At 27.4% G+C, this 21,402-nt stretch overlaps 2 protein-coding genes across 3 annotated transcripts in view; both read right to left on the bottom strand.

The window, feature by feature from the left end:
• Window positions 1-4,008: 4,008 nt before the first annotated feature.
• LOC100207475 (vacuolar protein sorting-associated protein 72 homolog) lies at window positions 4,009-12,836 on the bottom strand. Its single transcript, XM_065791110.1, has 4 exons — window positions 12,603-12,836; window positions 8,606-8,755; window positions 5,385-5,623; window positions 4,009-4,417 (listed from the first exon to the last, which is right to left on the bottom strand). Exons 1-4 carry the CDS (start codon window positions 12,781-12,783, stop codon window positions 4,094-4,096), a joined length of 894 nt encoding a protein of 297 aa, XP_065647182.1. The 5' UTR covers window positions 12,784-12,836; the 3' UTR covers window positions 4,009-4,093.
• A 453-nt stretch (window positions 12,837-13,289) lies between these two features.
• Window positions 13,290-21,402, bottom strand: part of LOC100192227 (tyrosine-protein kinase ABL1) — a 42,659-nt gene continuing 34,546 nt past the window's right edge. For both annotated transcript variants that reach the window (XM_065791108.1, XM_065791109.1), the window contains 3 exons: window positions 15,700-15,852; window positions 14,697-14,786; window positions 13,290-14,588 (listed from right to left, as the gene is read on the bottom strand). In XM_065791108.1, coding sequence (XP_065647180.1) covers window positions 13,411-14,588; window positions 14,697-14,786; window positions 15,700-15,852 — 1,421 coding nt within the window. In that variant the 3' untranslated portion in view covers window positions 13,290-13,410. The remainder of the gene's footprint in view (window positions 14,589-14,696; window positions 14,787-15,699; window positions 15,853-21,402) is intronic.

The following is a 21,402-nucleotide window of genomic DNA, read 5'->3' as shown; positions in this document are numbered from 1 at the left end:
GACAAACTTTTCTATATATTGATATACTATAGGAAAATATGTTATATGTTAACATTTTATTAAGTATTGAGTGATGTTTGAATTTTGCTGCATTCAAATTTATATAACTAGGTATATCTGCTAGGTTACAAAGAGAAAAGAGTGCCTTAAAGTTTGCTATTCGGCAACAACTGATGGACCTCAAAAGCAACTGCTATTTCTGCCTTGTTAGCAAAAAATATAGCTCAAGTACAATGGCGCTTTTAATCATTTATCCAGAGTTGCTTTATTAATTTTCACACACCACGTTGACCCATGCTGCCTTTTCACACTCCCCTGAAAAGGATAATCCATCTTTAAGACAATGCAGCAAGTTTGAAAGTGAAGAAGATGTATTGGAGATAAAACTACTATTTTGCAGGTGCGGTTAAGAGTTTAAGACCATACTTCCCTAACCAGAAAGACATCAATAATCAATTTAGAGACCTTGGTCTTAAACCTATGTTAAGCTTCTGATATCCAGACTTACACAGTGAAATTTGTTGGTAAAAACGCGGATGTCACAGATCAGAGAAGAAGTCATCAAATGTTTCCCCATTTTGAAAGATGAGCTCATTTAGAAAGATTCCTCATTTAGAAAAATGAGCTGTGCTTCTGCAACAATGTGACTGGTCTTTTCAACTCTATTACATATAGCCGAGTGAGTGACAACAATTTATAATCAGTTCATCTAGTATCCATAATAATGTGTCAGATGTTACTGAGTGCTTTAAGGTACGACAACTACAGATGGGAGTTTATTAAAGATTTTAAAATAGAAACATTTCCCATTCAAAATGGTTCACAAAGTAATCTATTTATGTTCTGGAACTTTTATCCTCTAAAACAGTCACTAAAGTACACTAAGAAAGAACTTGCTGCAACGGATCAAACTCTCTTATGCAAGACCAATGTGAAATAGGAACTGCTAATAGAACCTCAATATGTACTTATGTCACTTCTGCGCATTAAGTTAGGCCTCATCAAGCAATATATCGCTTGACAACAAGACGGCTCCCTTTAAATATTTCTTGAATCTTTTTTCCAAGCTGTCCAAGACTGAGGTTAGGTAACGAGTTCGCTATTAGGACAAAGAGAAAAATAATTGCAAAAAAAAAATACTGTTCTTAACCGCTGTTAAGAACAGTATTTCTTTTGCAATTGTTTGCCGCTTTCAATTATAAGTGTAAAATCTATGTGGAGTTGGTCCAGGTTTTATCAAAGAATTACACCAAAATTTAATGCACAAAGTCACTCAAAGTTTATATCTTCAACACTGGCTTCGATAAACAAACTTAAGTAGAATATGGGAATTTACACAGAGGAGGAAGACGAGCGTTTTTATAAAAATATACAGTAGTTTAAACGTTGCTATCTAGGACAACATAACGAAAAAATGATGGAGGCTACATTTAAGAGATATTTCGCAAACCTAAAAAAAAATAATTTCTAAAGCTTTTTAAGTGATCTTTTTACAGGCTTTATTTATTGAAATTCAATTGTTGTTCCTAAACAGACTGATAAACAAATTTTAAAATTTTTACTAGTTCTGTCTCATTAAAAACGAATTTTCTTTGTACTGTAGTCGTAAAATCAAAGTTTGTGCCTAATGTAGTTTTTCCAGTCTTGCAACGTATGGAACTCAAACATAATATTTTGATCCTAAGAACAAAAGTTGTGTTACTTAATGTAATTAATAAAGGTGTTGGTTTTTTTTTATCAGAGTGCCGCTTTTTTTTATCAGCTGTGCCGCAGTAACTTTGTGATTAAATAATAAATACTTCATAATATTATTAGTTTAAAGAATGTTATGTTTAATTAACTAAAAAAACTATCCAATAATTATTCTGAGGAACGTTTTAAGACTTTGTGGCGTAATATTAGAGAGTCCTACTTTGTGACGTATTAAGACGAGGGAGAGGAAGTTTAAAATTGCATAAATTGCGTTAAATCAATTACGGACAAGTCCTACGCCGTATTTACGTCCGCTGCAAAATCACAACCACAATCGAAGCTTAAAAAACCCCTACAATGACCACCTTTAAAAAAAGCTATAAAAGTAAAAGGCTACATTAGAATTGTAGAAAAGCTAAAATTCTAGCTTTATTTTAGTCTTCATAAAATACAGCTTCAATTTTTTATTGAGCTTTTATGTCTTTATCCACTTCTATGTATATCTAGATCTATCTATCTGCCTCTCTCTCTATGTATATATATATATATATATATATATATATATATATATATATATATATATATATATATATATATATATATATATATATATATATATATATATATATATATATATATATATATATATATATATATATACAGTGGCGAGCAAAATAATAGGTGCGAACCAAAAAATTAACAAATACGAGAATATCTTTGAAACAAATAAAATAAAAATTTGAATTTTTATTAGAACTTTTATTTTATTACATAAATAAACAGAAATTAATAAAAATGAAGTTATTAAATATATATAATATATTTTAATTTAAAAAAAATAAATTCCACACCGAGCAAAATAATAGGTGTAAAATAAAAAATGAAGATGGAAGTCAATAGGGTTGGAAATTATTAATATTTTGTTGCATACCCTTTATTTTTTAATACTTCCGTGCATCTTGACGGTATTGAATCCACTAGTTTTCTGCAAACTTCTACAGGAATGCTGTACCAAGCCTCCTGGAGCATCATCCACAGTTCATTTCTATTTTTTGGATTTTGTCCAGAAATTTTAAGTTTTAACTGCCTCCATAAATTTTCAATAGGATTTAGATCCGGTGACTGAGGTGGCCATTCTAAAACTTTTACATTATTGGTCGTAAACCACTCTTTCGCAGCTTTGGATGTATGTTTTGGGTCGCTGTTGGAAATGCCAATTTATCGGCATATTTTCTTCGGCAAATGGCAACATGACATTATTTAGTGTCTACGTATGTATATTGGGTCATAATATCTTTGATCCAAAAAAGTGGCCCCACACCGTACCAGGAAAAGCAACCCCACACCATTATATTTCCTCCGCCGTGTTTCACTGTTTTCGCAGTGAAGCGAGGTGAAAGTTCTTGCTTTGATGGTTTTCTTACATACTGTTTTCCATCAGAATTAAATAAATTAATCTTAGTTTCATCACTCCACAAAATATTACGCCATTTTTTAATCATATCTGGTCCCCGCCAAGCAATATGATTTTTTGCAAAAAATTTTTTTTTATAATATTCTTTCTACCAAGTAATGGTACTTTCCTCGGAGTTCGAGCTGGCAACTTACTTTCTAAAAGCCTTCTTCTAACTGTCCAAACACTAATATTTTCATTAATTTCATTAAAAATTTTTGTTGCTGGTTTGAATGGGTCTTTTTTTGAAATAATTGTAATGTGATCATCCGTACGCTGACACGTTTTGCGTGGTCTTCCTCTATTCTCACGTGATTTTTCTGGTTTTAAGGCATTTGTAACTTTATTTTGAGAACATCCCATCGTAACTGAAAATTCCTTGTAAGTTTTTCCTTGTTTTCTTAAATTTCTAATAAGTTTTCTTTCTATCGCTGTGCAATGTTTTCCTCGTCCCATTTTATATCTAATTCTAATTCAATAGAAATATGATATGTTATTATTTTATATAAGTTGCATAAATATTGACCTTACCTTTATATCAACAACAAATAAAAATAATAAAATGTTTTTAATCCTACAGCAAACACGGTAAATTAAACACACACCTATTATTTTGCTCCACCAAATTTGTAGGTTAAATATATAAAAAATTTTATAAATAGGGTATTCCCCTCATAAATTTGTAAGAAATCGGAAATATACTGCTCTCTGTTATAATAAAATAAGCATAGTTTGTGTAGCAATCAGTTCCTAGATGTCACTTTATAAAATATACTGTAAAATGTCAATTTAAGTAAAATTTATTATTCACACCTATTATTTTGCTCGCCACTGTATATGATTTTTATTAAAAATATGATGAATTTTATTAGAAAGAAATATTTTAAATTACAATTTCATTTTCAAGTTTTCATTTAAATTATAACTATTTCATTCTCAATAGTATTATCATAAAATCTTTTTCTTTTTTTTTGTTTCTAGTTTTGTAAGCAAATCGTCACGAATACGTTTTCTTTGCTGACGTATATATTTAAAAGCCTCTATATTTGCGTAAGGTAAACCAGTTAAAGGATCTTTATACTTTGCTGGCTGACCAGTTACAATGCAAACACTTTTAGCAGGATATTTCTTGCGACTATTCGGAAAATATTCGCGGGGAAAATTGTTTGTATCGGTAAATTCAAGAAAGTTTCTAGAACAATATTCGTTATTGGTTTCGTCCAAAGGCATACGAACTGATTGGTAGCGAATAATTGGACCCTGATAGCGAACCTTAAATAAAAAAATAGATCAAAAAAATAAAAGCCATAAACAATTATCATTTATATACACACCAGGCCCGTGGGTAGGCACTTTCGCATCTACCGAAATGGGGTGTTTGAAGATTTTGAAGTGACTGAAATAAAAAACTGAAAAATTCCCTTTTTGAACTGATGGGGCTCTAAAAGGAGGTTATATCACAACACTATAGTACACTGTTATTATATTTATAAAAAAAACTTCAATCAATGATTTCTTGTTTTCGAGATCGGTATCTCTATGTATACTTTTTTGTAAGTACAAATTAAACTTTTGTTCCCAGAATATGTTCACATTGGTCCATTAGATCCTTGGAACAAAAATACCAATAAAAATTTTCGTTACCACCTGCATGGCACGTATTCCGAAAAAAAAATTTGTAAAACATTTAAATAACAAAAAGATCTTTAAAAGGTTAAGTCAAGTAAAGTGTTCAACTTCTCCAAAACTAGGTTGTAAACTTTACATGACATAACTATTTAGCAAAGCGTTTTGATGAAATTTTATATTTATTATTAAATTTTGATTTTGTCAAAGAAGCAACATTTTATTTAAAAACCTTTTTCTACTTTACGATTTTTTGCAAATAAAAGTTTAAAGTGTATTCGGTAGTGTTTACAGTGTGTCATCCTAGCAAACTTGACATCCCTATGCAACTTGTTTCTCAAAATATGACAGCAGCACCCTATGCAAAAAAAATTGTGATTTATGCAACTTGTGATTTTGTGCAGCGGTCTTGCTTATCAAAGCTCGTGTTTCAGAGTTTAAAGGTTTTAATTTACAAAAACGAGTAACCTCCTCAGTTACAATCATTTGAGATAACTATCATTTGGCTGAAATATTTTTCTGAAAAAGTGCGCAAAATTAATTAAGGACAATGTACAACTGCGCGTGAGTGTGCGTGTGTGTGTATTCAATATCCTTTAATTTACTTGTTTACCTTGCTTATTTTTATATGTTTCTTTTCTTCTTCTAATTTTAAAAACTGTGCAAGAGAGGCAAGATTTTTTTCCGCTGTGATTTTAGCCTCAGCAAGGAGCTCCTGTTGAGTTAAACGTCTCATTTGTGTAAGCATTTGTCGTGGATTTCGCGTAACTGTTTCTTTTTGTCTTTTACATAATGCTTCAGATTTGGTCAAGGTAGATAGACGCATTCGTTCTCGTTTTTCTTGAGAAGTGGCTAAATAACATAAAATTAAAGGAAATTAATAAATGAACAAAAAACACTTTTAAAATTACATTTAATAGAGGAAGTTGGGGTACAGTGGATCAGGGACACATCGAATAAGAGGCATTTTCTCAAAGATTAGAACTTTTTTCATCTTGATAATGTAATCATTTTATGTGCTCAAATATCAGCAATCTTTATTCATAGTTGTTACCGCATAACTTTTGACTACCGGGTAGGCAATTTTTGTTTTTAGCTAACTAAAGTAAATTTTCTTACCTTCGTTATGTTTGTTATGGAGATCATGGTTGAAATAATTTTAAAAGTTGAAGTTTTTCATTCGGATTATTGATATTTATGCTTCCTTTTAGTGGTTTAGCTTTTCCTTTAGCAACACTCATGTCCCAAGAAATTAGGTTTAAACTTAATTTGTTATGGTGGGGCACAGTGAATCGGGGTACAGTGAATAGGTTGATTCACTGTAGCCCATTAATGATCTTAAAGATTACATTTATGCATTTTTAACAAACAAACTACATGAAAATGAATTTATTAGTTTCAAATTATAAATAATAATATTTGAATAAGTTTTTAATTTTTTAATATTTTTATAAGTTTTGTTATCAATAAAAATTTTTTATTAATTCTCAATTTTCAAAATGTCTGTTATTTCAATTTTATACTAATCTAATTAATAAAAGTATGCCAAAAGTATACTTTACAGCGTCTTTACTCCCTCAGCCTCAAAGTTATTTGACTATGCCTCTATTCACTATCATTAATTCACGGCTGTGTTCATTTATTTTTTCAGTGATTTCTTATCATGAAGGACATATATCTCAATCATTTCACCATGAAAAAAACAAAATACATATTTTAACTTTTGCTCAATTTAAAAATAAAGAAATCCGATCTACTGTGCCCTAACTTCCCCTAAACTTTTTAACTAATATTTATATTAACTATTTGTCTAAACGATAAAATATGTTAAAATGTACATGTTAAAAATGTAAAATAAAAGCCTGAACACGAATTAAATGTGAAAGAATAAGTATGTCATTCTTTTTCAGTGGTTATACTAAAATCTTTTGAATTGTTTTGTATTTTGTCTTCAATATGTTGTGGTTTCAAAAAAATGTGTTAGTATTTTGATTTAACTTAAAATTAGTTTTAAAAATGACAAAAGAAGAAGACATAGGAGAAAAAATTACACAAAAATATTTAGAAAATGCCAACAGTAGCTACAATTCGATAGCAAAAGCGTTGTAAATACATCCATACAGGGTTGCATTGTTTTAACCAAATGATTTAAACCATGGTTTAAACCAATTTAAAAAAATTAAAAAAATTAAACCAAATTAATGTTTTTTTTAAAAAGATTTGAACTTACTTCAGAAAACTAAAACAGGGTTATATATATATATATATATATATATATATATATATATATATATATATATATATATATATACACACATTTATATGGTTAGCAAAAGTATAAGTAGTTCTAACATAATCTATTGATACCACAAAAATGTCAAAACAATCAACACTTCTGGTCATTCACATACTGGTGAATATCTTACACAATTACCAATCGATTCTGTAGGACATAAATTTGGATGCACAGTAAAAAGCTTTGTGACTTACAATACAGCTAATATGAAATCAATGAGACAAGTACTGTAATCTGAAAGAGATATTATCATAACTTAAAGTAAGTGATATTAAGTAAAATTAAAAGATTTATTAAAAATATCAAAACCAATTGGAGTCGCTCTAAATAAGTTGCAAAGAGATCAAACAAAAATAAGTGACACTGTTGAAATTTTTAAAGATTTGATGAACAGTTAATCATTTTTAAATCAAAAAAACCGTTTTTTTTGCAATCTTGCATCCATACACTGTAATTCGTTGTGTAATTCAAAATTTTTCTCAAACAAAATCGTTCAAACAAAATCGATCAAACGCAAATCTGGTGGTGGTAGAAAGGAGGATTTTAAAGATATAAAATTAGTTAGAAAACTGGTTAACAGTTTTAAAATTAACCCAAGCCTTTCACTAAGGAAACACATAAAAATTTATGGACTTTCTCATAGTTTTGTTTTAAAAGTTCAAAATAAACATGATTTTCATTTTCACTTTTTTGTTAAATTTCAGATTGGTTGGGCACAAAAAGTGCCCAACCAATCTGAAAACTTAAGTTGAAAAAATTAAGTACGATCATCAGCGAATTCCTGGTGCTGTCTATTATATTGCCAACTATAGAGGAAAAGCAGATAAGAAACTTAAATACACAAAACAAGACAATTTTGCTAAAAATGTCTTGACTTGGTAAGCTATTTGCAGTTGTGGCAAAAAATCAGCACCTTATATTTCTCAGTCCACACTTTCTGGTCAAATAAATGTTAAAGAATGTTTACAAAAACAACTCACACGATAACAGACCTTTGTTCTGGCCTGATTTAGCTTCAAGTCATTATTGTAAACTAGCCATGGAATGGTGTAAAAAAAAAGTGAAATTTGTGTCTAAAATAAAAAATCCTCCAAACTTCCGAGAATTGAGAGTTATTGAAAAGTACTGGGCAATTATTAAAAGAAAAATGAAAAACAAAAACAAAAAAACTTTGCAGAAACATTAAAAATTTTAAAATATCATTTAAAAAAGCATCAAATGGTTTTGATTCTTATTCTGTGCGCAAGTTTATGGGTACCACCGAAGCAAAAGCTCGAAATTTTATTAAATTCCTGCAGGAATAATTTAAATTTTTTTTTATGTTTGATCTTCTTATATTATTGTATTAAAGTTATTACTTGGTTCGAAATAAAAATCGAAGAGTACTTTTTTAGTTATTTTTCTCTACTTTTACATTTATTTTGTACATTTATTTCATACATTTATTACATGCTTTATGTTAATGAACATTTAAATAAAACAGTTTTTTGAAAAACATAAAAAACACCTAAAATATTATATAAATAAAAAAGAAATACCTGTTACATTGACTTTTTTCACTGATGATTTTTTTACATGGACAACCTCAGGTTGTTTAAAAACTTTTGGTTTGACCCTTTTCCTGACTTTCTTTGTTTCATCTTCACCACTTTCATTATTTTCATCATCGTGCTCTGACAAACTAAAATCTAAAATAAAAAATTATATTCTATAATAAAGTTAAGTGGATGTAATAATAGTATTCTATAATAAAAAATAAAGTTAAGTGGGTGCAATAATACTGAAGAGTGGATATTTTTTTAATTAAAATTAGGTAGAATGGATTTTTTGAAATTTTATTATGGGTGGAATTTATTGATTTAATTGGGCATCTAATATAAATATTATCTTAAACTTTTATTTATTAGTAAAATTTGCAACAACAAAAAGTGTTTAGAGGCATCCCACAAAGTTTGGTATTATATTCTTATTTTTTTGTTATTTATATCAACAACTCTTATGTATCTACTGAAAGCAACGAAACTTTAAACAAATGATGCATTGCAATAGTAAGCTAAAAATTAGTTGCAAGTTCAACACTGACATAAGAATCAGCAAAAAATCCAAAAGATAAATACTTTATAAACCGAATGAAACTAAAGAAAACAAAACTTGAAAAACATTTAGGTATTAGATTTTCAAATAAATTTAGGTGTAACAAGTTATTATGGCACCAGCATTAACAAAAAGTATGCTAGCATGATTTGAGATTTATGAACGCATACATGCTATTATGCAAGCATTACACAAAACCACATTTGATTTGACAGCAGTCAAAAATTTACAAAAGACTCAAAAATACTTAAACAAATTAATGGTCATCATATTAATTTCTTAAAGTTGTTCAACATTAAATGTTGCTAAAAAGTCTTTAGCTTGCTACATAATATTATATATTAGTAGGAGTAAAAACATTGAGTAAAAATAAGAAATTAAAGGTCATTTATGGAATGAATAATCAATAATTATTGTCATTGATTAAAAATCAGGATTTGTATATTAACTAATTAGGTTGTTGTAAACTATTTACAGCTTTGTAAACTATGACTTTGTTAACACTGCTGATGATATTACATACCATATATAGGTGTATAATATTGCATCTGAAGCTGATGTTATGGTTATAAAAAAACATTAGAAATGACTTCAACATCTTGACACTATACATTTATGTTGTTTTTCGTGTGATTTTTTAAATGAGGATTTCCTTCCAAATTTTTCTCAAATCTCTGCAATGAAGAATACTGATAAAAATAAATATGTAAAAAAATATACAATAAACTTAGTTTAAAATGAAAGGCTTGAAAAGCTTGCGCAACTTTTAACGACTTTAAGTTGCACTTCTTTTTAGCCATACAATGTGATTTTAGTCAGTTTTTAAGGATCAATTGCAACTGGACTTATTAGTAAAATTTGCCCCTCCTAGTAAAAGCCCCACAAACAAATATATTTTTCAATATACATTTTTTGATAACTCTTACCTAGAGATTTAGATGCCCAAAAACATTTTCTCTGCTTAAATAACCTTTTAATTTTTTTTTAAAATTTATCTATTAAAACTTGAAAAAAAAAAAAATAATAAAAAAAAACTTTTACCAATAAAAAAGAATTTTCTTGCAAACAATCTTAACTTTAAAAAATTTGGTAGTCTTTAAAAACCCCTTTTGAGAGTTTTGATGAAAAACGTAATCTACTAAACCATAATCATAATCTACATTTAGTAGAACTAATTCAAAAAGAAGAACTAGATTTTAATAAAAAGTAAACTATAAGACCTTTAAAAAAAGGACCAGATCTTCAATAAATTTTGTCTAGCTTTTATTTTATATAAAATTTTAATTTAAAAACTAGATATTGAAATAACATTTTTAACTATGTTAGGCATGAGATTGCAGAATGTTAAAACTATTACAATAATGCAGTAGAATAACTTTTAATAAAGTACAATAAATTTTATTGGTTTTGAAAAAAAACTGAAAAAAATTCAATGCAAAAGTTAACATAAAAAATTTAAACTTGAATGATCACTTGTTGTAACTTTTTTTTTTTTAATAAATAGTGTTTGTTTCTTTATATTTATATTTGTTGTTTTTTCATGCTTTTTTAATTTTCTTTAAATTTATTTTCATAAAAATAATGATCTGTAAACACCTATAATGATTTATAGTTGCAGCGAAGTACATTGACAGACTGATGTAGCCTTAGGTGCAGTAGAGTATACATACATTAAATGATATAGCCATAGATGCAACAAAATGCACATAAATCAAGTAAGGGTTTTGGTGTTGGCAGACATATAGTTGTATGAAAAAAAAAATGTTATAGAAAAATAATTTTAACTGAAACAAACTAACAAAACTTTTTGGCAAGTATTTAAAGACAGATTAAAGTTTAGAAATTAAAAAGTAAAAATTTTAATATTTAAAATCCTCCCACCACCCTTTTTGCTTTGTAGCACAATTTAACAAACTTTAGCATTGATTTGATCAACTTCATGCAAAGTTCTTTTGGAACAGACTGTCAAATGCTTATAAAAGCATCTTTTAAGTGATTAGTGTTTGGAATGTTCATACCAGCCATTTTACGGTCTGCTAAGCTTATATTATCAAGAAAACTAATATCTAGGAATCAAATAGGATAATGTATTTATATATTTGGTTCTAAAATACTCCTTTGTTAAGTTCACTTGGTACACACTCACAGTTCATACTTCCCTTTTTCAATCTTTTGACCAAGGTTGTTGACCTGCAATTGCACTGTTGAAAACAGCTTTCATCATTAAAAAAACTTGACTCGAGCTTTTAACTGTCCAGCTGAGCCACTTCTTGCCTCTCTTTCTACATTTTATCTTAGTGACTCTCAACAACAGCTTTCTTTGCGTTATATACAATACAATTCCATACCTATGTAAAAAACCTTTAAACTGTTTCTCTACTTACACTGTGTGTATCTTTTATGCTATTGAATTCTGCAAACAATTTTGTAACAGCAACAAAGGTTTTTGACTTAATTACTGCAAAATGTTCCTGTTGTTCTAAGAATATTTTAGGCCTGCCAGGTCTAGCTGCTTCAGTCTTTTTATAAGATGTATTTTTTATATACCTTATAATAAACTGTAAAAACTTAAATATGGGGTCAATGCTATATATGTAAGGATATATATATATATATATATATATATATATATATATATATATATATATATATATATATATATCCTTATATAGTAGTCAAAAGAGACTTTAATGGTAAAAAGTCTCTTTCAACGCAACTAAAGTCTTTTCCAATAAATAATTAAGCAGCATTTTAATGTATTTAAAAGTTGAGAAAATTAAAATGTGGAAGTACATTAAGTTTTATAATTTCTTAAAAAACCACAATAATAATGACTAGAAAGTTTTCTTAATTAATAGTGTTTTTGATTCTGTTTTTTTATAGTTTTATGATATTTTTAAAAAATCTGAGGAGTGTTGCTGCATTGACTGATAAATAGGTAAAACATGAGAGGAGTGTTTCTTTTTTACAGTAAAACATGAATGGAGTGTTGCTACATCGGCTATCTTATAGCCTGCTCCTACAAAGGAGTGCTGCTGCATTTACTATTTTATAGCCTACTGCTACATCAACTATTTTTTAGCCTGCTGCTACAAGGGAGTGCTTCTACATTCTATTTTTTAATATTTATTCCAGAGTTTTATTGCAAAATTATTTTTTTGAAAACGTAATAATTATATTACGAAGCATGTCAAGAATTAAAAATATTGTGCTTTTTTTGAATATGTATGTATGAATATATATATATATATATATATATATATATATATATATATATATATATATATATATATATATATATATATATATATATATATATATATACATATATATATATATATATATATATATATATATATATATATATATATATATATATATAAATATATTATATATATATATATATATATACATAAATATAAAAACTAAAACTAAAAATACCAGAATCAACAAAATCTTCTTCCTGGTCCTCTGGAGCTTCATAAACTCCATCATCATCATCTTCATTGAACCCCCCATACATTGTGTTGTAAAACTCATCATCTTCATCTTCTACTTGCTCTTCAATCAACTTGCTCATTCGGTTTCCTGCATTGCATCGTTTTGATCGTTCAGCAGCCATCTTTATAAGTAAAAGCTGAAAAAGACAATAAGCAACACAAAAATATGATAATGATATCATATTTTTGTCATATCATAATATTATCAAAAATATGATAATATTATGATATGACAAAAAAGAATTAAAAGACTTAGTAGAAATAAATAAAAAAATCTTATTGAAGAGATAAATGAAAAATATAAAGAGAAAACGTTTTAGGTTTTACAAGAGATAACAAAATTTTCACTTTAGAGTTATGAGTTTTTATTGTAATATTTATATTTACAAACTATGTAAGTAAAAAATATATATTTATATATATATATATATATGGACACAAAAAATTTATTGATTAAAAATTAAATCAATTAATTCTTGAGCAAACCGACAAGATAGGTCATTAAACCTTTTGAAAACTAAAAATACAAATAAGATTATAAAAAAATTAATTTAAAATTAATTGATAACTAACTATGATGACATAGCAAAAAAAAAATTAATTTCCAAAACTTTATTAAAAACACAAATTCTTTAAAATTCAATAGTTTTGAAAAATGAAAAGAACAGCTCAAAAGGTGATTTAAAAAAAATCTAGACTATTGCAAAAAAGTAAAAAAGTCTAATAAAAGCATATAAAACATAAAAACTCTATAAACTTGGCAAAGCATTACCAAGAACAATAAGGCTGTTGCAAAGAGCTCCTAAACTCTTACTCAGTTTTTCTAAATCAGTTGCGGTTGCTATACGAGGTAAATTACACAAAACCTTTTGAAATTCATTAACATTATTTTCAATAGAACTTAAATGTTTACTAACATTTTGTCTAGGAACAGGTGCAATGGAATCTCGATACAACGATAACTTATCAACTAGTTCATTACATTGTTGAAAAATATTAGCAGCTTTTTCAGCAATATTTTCAGACTGTCTACTATCTGCTAAAAGAATTAATGACTTAACACCCTGATAAACCACTTGCATTATATCCATAACTCCTATTAACTCAGACTTTAAACCATCCTTCTTTATATTTAAATTATATGTTTCATTTTTTAAACTATTACTAATTTGATTAGTAGTCTTTGAACTAACAGATGGTCTTGGTTTTAAAACAGGTTTTGCTAATAGTGATGGTTTTCGAGATTCAGCTTCATCGTTATTTATTGTTAATTTATTAATTCGAGCCATTGGAATCGGTGGAGTTTTAATAGAAATGGATTTTGTTTTTGGTAAAATATCTTCAATACATTCTTGTTTGTCCTGTGTTTGTTTTAATTGGGGTGAGACAGGGGGTTTTGGAGGTGGCAGAGGTTTATTATTAGCATCACATAAAAGTAATTTTTTCTCATTATTAGTTTTTTCATCAACCAAGTTTCTTTCTTCTCTAATATGTTTTTTCGTATTCATTACTTTCATTCCGCCATGAAGTTCCTCAAGAGAAATTTTTGAAACCACTAAATTTGGGACAGGAGGAAGACTATGTGGAGAACCAGAAATTGTCTTCACCACAGCTTGGGTATCAGAGCTAGTTGATGTAATACTTTCAGATGAAGAGTAGTGTTCTTTTAAAAAATTTTCTGCCAACTTCTTATCTTTACCACGCAAAGTACCTCGAAATAAAGGTAACATAGAGTTTTTCTCTTTTTTCTCTTTTTTATGCAACTTTTGTGCTTTTGAAGATTTATTCACTTTTTCAAGTTTTAAATTATTTTCTGTAGAATTTTCTTGAAGCTGTTGATGTTTTGGTGGTACAGGAGGAAGAACCATTCCTTCTATTTCACTAATAAAAGTAGACTGAGGACGTAATTTTATAGCTCTTTGAACTTCTAAAATTAACATAAATTATTATATTTGTGCTATATATTGTTAACTAATGTTATTATTATAAATTTAAACTAATTCATTTAAAAGATATATATAATATAAAATTATACCGTCGTCTACATTGGTTGCATCAAACATCGTATCCAGTCGGTAGCATATACTTGAAAATGTTGGTCGATCATTAGGATTCCATTTCCAACCTAGCATTAACAAAAAACAAAAATAACTTTAAAAAATACTTGAACCTCACAGTCAAACCATATATATATATATATATATATATATATATATATGTATTAAGGTGGTTCTAAAAACAACTTTTTCTGAAAATGACTGCTGGCACACCCTGAATATGTTGTATATAATTAAAAAAAAGTTTTTCAAAATTATGTCATGTTGGGTCTCAAACGAAGCAAAATCATATACAAATTTCAAAAATATTCATTTTATAAAAAAACATGGATAAAAAAATTATAATCAAAATATCTTGTTAAATTCCCTATTTTTCATTTTTAGTTAAAAAACGTAACTTTTTGTTTACTAAAATCTAAAATAAAAATTTAATTATAAAATGATTAATAATTTTAAAATTTTTATATAATTTCCCTTCATTTGAGACCCAACATGACATAATTTTGAAAAACTTTTTTTTTTAATAATATTAGGGACCTATATAATGTTCGAGGGTCGGTAGCAACCCCTTAAAATATTTTTTATTAAAAAATTTCTTAAATCCAGCATTTTTTAAATTATATACAACATATTCAGGGGGTGCCAGCAGTCATTTTCAGAAAAAGTTGTTTTTAGAACCACCTTAATATATATATATATATATATATATATATATATATATATATATATATATATATATATATATATATATATATATATATATATATATATATATATATATATATATAACCATATGCAGCCATATAGCCACACACAGCCATATAACCATATATAGTCATATAACCATATATAGTCATATAACTATATATAGCCTGAAAATCAATGATTAATTGCAAACATTATGTTGATAATTTATGACTATAAGGAGCCAAGAATTTATCTATAAATTTATCTTTCTTTGGTAAAAAGAAACTCACTTACAATCTAGCATCAATTCATAGGCAGCATCAGGACATCCTTCAGGGCACTCCATTCTATAACCTTGCTCAATAAGACTGTATACTTGGTTTAAGTCATGACCAGGGTAAGGTGATGCACCATATTTAACTATCTCCCACATAAGTACACCAAAAGCTATAAAGTAATTAAAGAAAAACTCATGATGAATAAACTCGAAAACATCAAAAAATACTTTCACTCAATACTAATAATATATTTTTTATTATCGGATGTAATCAATAGTAATCCTGCAATTTCTAGACAAGCACATGTTGATAGTATTTCTAGGGTCATACTTCTTTTTCAAACTTTTTTTTCCTATTTTTAATATTTTTGTTTTTCCACAAGTAATATCTTTTATGCTAAATGTTTTGTGAAAGCTAATGAAGATTGGAAATGTATTTTTTGTGAATACTCTTCTAAGTTTTGGTAAAAAACATGTTACCCATAGTAAAAAAACTACAGGAAAGTTGTTGAACTTGAAAATGAAACTTTATAACTGCTTTTTTCCTCTTTTTTTTTATCACACTTAACGAACACATCAACTAATAAATTTATTTCATCTTGCAAATGAGTCTTACTACAGTGTAAGCCCTGTGAAATACAGTTATAGCGTTTTAAATTTTTTAAATTATGAATTACGTGTGGTTTAATCAACGAATGTTAGTGATTACTTATTTTCAATTATTTATACTTATTTAGTTATTTATAATGGTTTTCAATTTCAATTGGGTACTATATAGATGGATGTTGTTGGTTTAAAATGTCTTGGAACAGTTTTGTTTAAATGAGTTTTAGAAAACGTTGCACGACTATCTTTAACATATATTAAAAATGACTTGAAGTTGATATTTAAATCAAACTCAAATTTAAGATCTTTATCAAAAATCTTAAAATCAAAAAATGCAAAGAAACATGTGCAAACACATGTGTTGCATATGCACAAACACACGAGTGCAAACACAGGGGTGCATGAACATTAGATGAGCATTCATGAACATTAGATGAGCATTCATGAACATTAGATGAGCATTCATGAACATTAGTTGAGCATTCATGAAAAAAAATCAATAAACGCAAGCTTTTCACAAAACATTTTGCATATTGAGGAGAAAAAAGAACAATAAAAGTAGAAAATAAAAAATCTGAAAGAAAAGTTAAACTTTTAAAAGAAAAATTTTTTTTTGCTCTATTAAAACAACAAAATTAATTTTTAATGAACTTTTTAAATTCAAACAAAAAGAAGCAGTTCAGCTGCAGATGTCAATTGTAACAATTTTTTTCAAATTATAACAGTAATAAATTATTGTAATTTAACAACTTATAATGCTGGTATTTTTAATTCATCAACAATTTTTAAAATAAATTATTAGTATTGAGAGAAATCATACTTTCTGTTGTTGTTAAGTAATATATAATATAATCTCACACAAGATGTAATATATAATATGCTCTCACACAAGATGTCATCCTTTGAACCATTTGTGCAATTTTATATATATATATAGATGATTTAAAAAATTTATAAGCTTTGACAGGAGTAAATGACTGCACTGGCAGTGAAAAACTTATCTAAAACAGGCTTTGTGGACTAGATGAGCTGCACACCTTGATGGTTTTTTGTGCGAGCTACCTTATTTAGTTGTTTCTATTTGACTTTCCCTGAAATAAAGATGGAATTTCATTTCATCTTTATTCCAGGAAAAGTCAAATTTGTAAACATTTTTTCTTGCTAACGACAAAAAAAAAAAAAAAAAAAAAAAAATGTTAATGATAGGTTTACTTTCTTATTAAAGTTTTTGAACTTCATATTCTTATACAATTTTATATTGTTGTTTTATTTAACCAATTGACTATATAACAAATATTTTTAATTATACGTTTTGCTATTTTTATCTGCAAAAGTTCATCTAGTTGTCTTGTTCTTTTTAAATAAAATGTTATGATATATGAAAATTTTGAAAATCTCAATGAAATAACTTTAAAGCAACTTTAAAGCAAAAAGAGCAACTAACTATAAAGAAAAAACTTTTGAATTTTAAACTTAAAAAAATGAGTTTTATACTTTTGATAGTATTTTCATATTACATAACTCAAATTTTAATAAAGAAATTTTTACAGCAATATATAACCTGTAATTTATACACAAAAGCAAATTATATAAAGTTGATAAAATTGAGTTTAATTAAAATTTAATTAAAAACAGCACAATAACACTTAACCACCAACAAATAAAATCACATAGTTATTCATCGCATTATATTTGATACTAAACATTTTGCCTTACTTAATCATTTAAACATTAGCATAAAATTTCCAGGCAGTAATTCTAACTTTAATTCAACTTGTTTTACTCTTCCAATCTCTATTGTCCAGCTATATTAAACATTGGTGTTTCTGACATTAATATATGGTCTTGAACTTCATTAACATAAAGTTCTAGCATTATATCTCTCATTCATGGGACTGATTTTATTACCTTTCCCAAGGATAAGGCAGAACTACTTGAAAAGAACTTTTCTTATAATTTGACTCTTGAATCTTATGACCATTTTCTTACTTCTATTCCAATTAAACAGGTTAACCCATTGTTAGACATTCAAATCACTCCAGCTTCCATTGCTAAAGTCATATCTCGATTAAACTCTCCACAACTTGTGGGCCAGACAACATTCCTGCCATAGTCTTACAAAATCCCTTCAATTATCGTCCGATCAGTTCTTTCTGTTTCAATTCTTTCTGTTATTACCAAGGTCTTTGATAAACAAATTACTCTTATCCCATCTTGAGTCAAACAACTTACTGTCAAATAAGCAATACGGTTTACAATCCTCTCGCCCTACGACTGACTTACTAACTGCTGTGACTGAAAAATTTTATTGTGCATTAGATGGAGGGCTATTGCTCTTGACATAACTAAGGCTTTCAACAAAGTTTGGCGTGCTGGTCGTCTCCATAAGCTTGTTTCATATGGTCTATTGGGAAAGTTTTTGAGATTATTAAATCATTTCTAACTGCTTTATTAAAGTCAACTTTGAAGGCCAACACTCAACTTTATTTCCAGTAACTTTTGGTACCTCAAGTTTCTATTGTTGGTCCTGCTTTGTTTCTTATCTACTTTAATGGTCTTCCCAATAACCTTAAAGTAGCTCTTTTTGCTGATGACTCAACTTTATACTCCTGTCTTGAAAAAAAAGTCTTCTCTTTTCTATCGCTTAGAACAGGCAGTCGATCTTGAATCTGATCTTATTTCTGTAACAGATTGGGGCTCACAGTGCCTTGTAAATTTTAACTCCAACAAAACTCAACAAACTGCAAACAACTATTGCAGTACTGTAGACATTCATATACTATTGAATAGGACCCTCAAACTGAATCCTTTACATCTTCTTGGATTATTGTTTACTATTGACCTTTCATGGAAACCATATATATACAATTGATTGCTAAATTAGCATCTACTAAGGTTGCTTCTCTTTATCGTGCTTGCCATTTTCGCTCCTGATTCCATTTTCTACCTCTACAAATCTCTTATTCGACCCTGTATGGAATACTGTTGTCATATCTGGACTGGTTCTTCTAATGATGCTCTTCCTGTTCTAGACATAGTCCAAAAACGCATTATAAACAATGTTGGACCCACTCTATCTGATAAGCTTGAGCCTCTTTCCCATCGTCATAAAGTTGTTTCTCTTTCTCTTTTCTACAAATACTATCATGGTTGCTGTTTAAAGAAGCTATAATCTCTAGTTCCATCAACTAAAACTCAATCTCGCTTTACTCGTCATTTAGCGAAGTCTCTTACTGTATCTGTCCCTTCACGCTTTAATAACTTTTGTTTGTCTAGTTTTTTCCCCACACTACAACATTTTGAAACTCTCTCCAATCTTCATGTTTTCTTGACTCATACAACCTTCAACTTTTCAAGTCTTCCGCCAACCATTTACTTGTTCTATAACTCTTTCTTGCAGTCTGGTTTGGAGTGAATTAAAAAAAAATTAAAAAATGCACCAAAGTCACTCCTAAACATTTCCAAACACAGAACACCATCCCATATTTTTATCCAGGATATATCAACAACTATACAGTATATGCAAACTAACTTAATAAACATAAATATATTTAATTTTTTTTTAAGAAAAATTTATATTTCATATGGTTTTTTTTTAGCATCTACTGTTAGTTTGTCTTTAAGCAGGATCATCAAGAAGCCTTCCTGATGATCTTTCACAAATAAAAATTTAAATTAAAATGATGACCTTTTTTACTTCAAGTTTCATGCCATTTGGTAATCATTCAGTCATATTTCATATATTTAGTATATATATACTAACTAGTTATTTTAGTAAAACATTATCAATGACATTTTATGCAAGTTTAAGTACACAAAGATATTTGTCTATATATATACATATACATGTGTATATATAGATATATGTGAACACGCATGTGTTGGATAAATGTGGGTGTGCGTATATCCTACAAAATGAGAAATTGGCTCTGTTGTTTAAGTACATTAAAAACTATTATTGTAGAATACACTAATATAATTTACACACACACACACACATTTTAAAACTTAATGCAATTTAAACACTAGTGTAGTTTGAAAAGATTTCTATAATAGTACTTTTTATATAAATATGAGAATATGGAAGTGTTGATTTTTTTTCGACCTCTTCCTGGCATTGCTTTGTAGATCTATATTATTAAAAAATATTATTAAAAATATTATAAATATTTTTATTTTGATGCTATCACAAGAAATATTACAATACAGGTTTACAAGCCTGGCTTTTACTCACAATTAGAGGCTTTTAAATTTAAATTGTGGATAAATTAATTTTTTTCTCTTCTTAAGTAAGTTAAAGTATTTATACCAGAGTTTTTTCTTCTCTTAGGTAAGTTAAAGCAACTACACTACAACTAAAGAGCTTTACCTTACATACACATAAACACATACATGCATATTTACATATTATGATATATTATAAAAATATATATTATAAAAGTGCAAAAAAAATGATATTAAGTGGAAACTTAGTTATAAAACTAATAGAAAATTATAGGAAACTTAGAAATTTAATATAAGCCTCAAGAGTTCATATAAATAAAACATAAAAAGCCCCATCATGTTGCACAACATAAACTTGTCTTCAAATTTATGAACAAATGGTATTTTAACTTTAACATGTTCTAAAAATTTGCATTTGACTCAAACTCAAACAAATTGTTAAATTATTTGAGAAAACAAAAGAAATTAAACAATATATGCTATTTACAATTGATGTCATAGAGAAAAATGCTTTCTAATTAATAAAAATTAAAACTAGTTAGAAATATTACACTTAAGTAATAAATAACCTTGAAAAAAAATCTAATATTATCTCATCCCAAACCTTTTTTTCAACATATTATATTTAATTTAGTATTTATAATTGTTAATATTTGACATATAATATATGTTTAATAATAATAATGCGTATATATATATATATATATATATATATATATATATATATATATATATATGTATATATATATATATATATATATATATATATATATATATATATATATATATATATATATATATATATATATATATATATATATATATATATAAGGGTGGATCACAAAATAACAATTTAAAAAATTGATTTTGTCTGACACCTAATTGTGTTC

The sequence above is a fragment of the Hydra vulgaris genome, chromosome 02 (assembly GCF_038396675.1).
Source record: "Hydra vulgaris chromosome 02, alternate assembly HydraT2T_AEP".
Taxonomy (NCBI): Eukaryota; Metazoa; Cnidaria; class Hydrozoa; order Anthoathecata; family Hydridae; genus Hydra; species Hydra vulgaris.
The sequence above is the reverse complement of the archived record's forward strand: the minus strand, read 5'-3'. Positions and strand labels throughout refer to the sequence as shown.

Excerpts from the sequence above, each read along its gene's own strand:
- LOC100207475 (XM_065791110.1), bottom strand. The coding sequence starts at position 12,783 with ATGGCTGCTGAACGATCAAAACGATGCAATGCAGGAAACCGAATGAGC. Across the intron at positions 5,624-8,605 it reads GAAAAAAGTCAATGTAACAG|CCACTTCTCAAGAAAAACGA; the intron begins GTATTTCTTTTT and ends TATGTTATTTAG. Across the intron at positions 4,418-5,384 it reads AACATATAAAAATAAGCAAG|GTTCGCTATCAGGGTCCAAT; the intron begins GTAAACAAGTAA and ends TTTTTATTTAAG.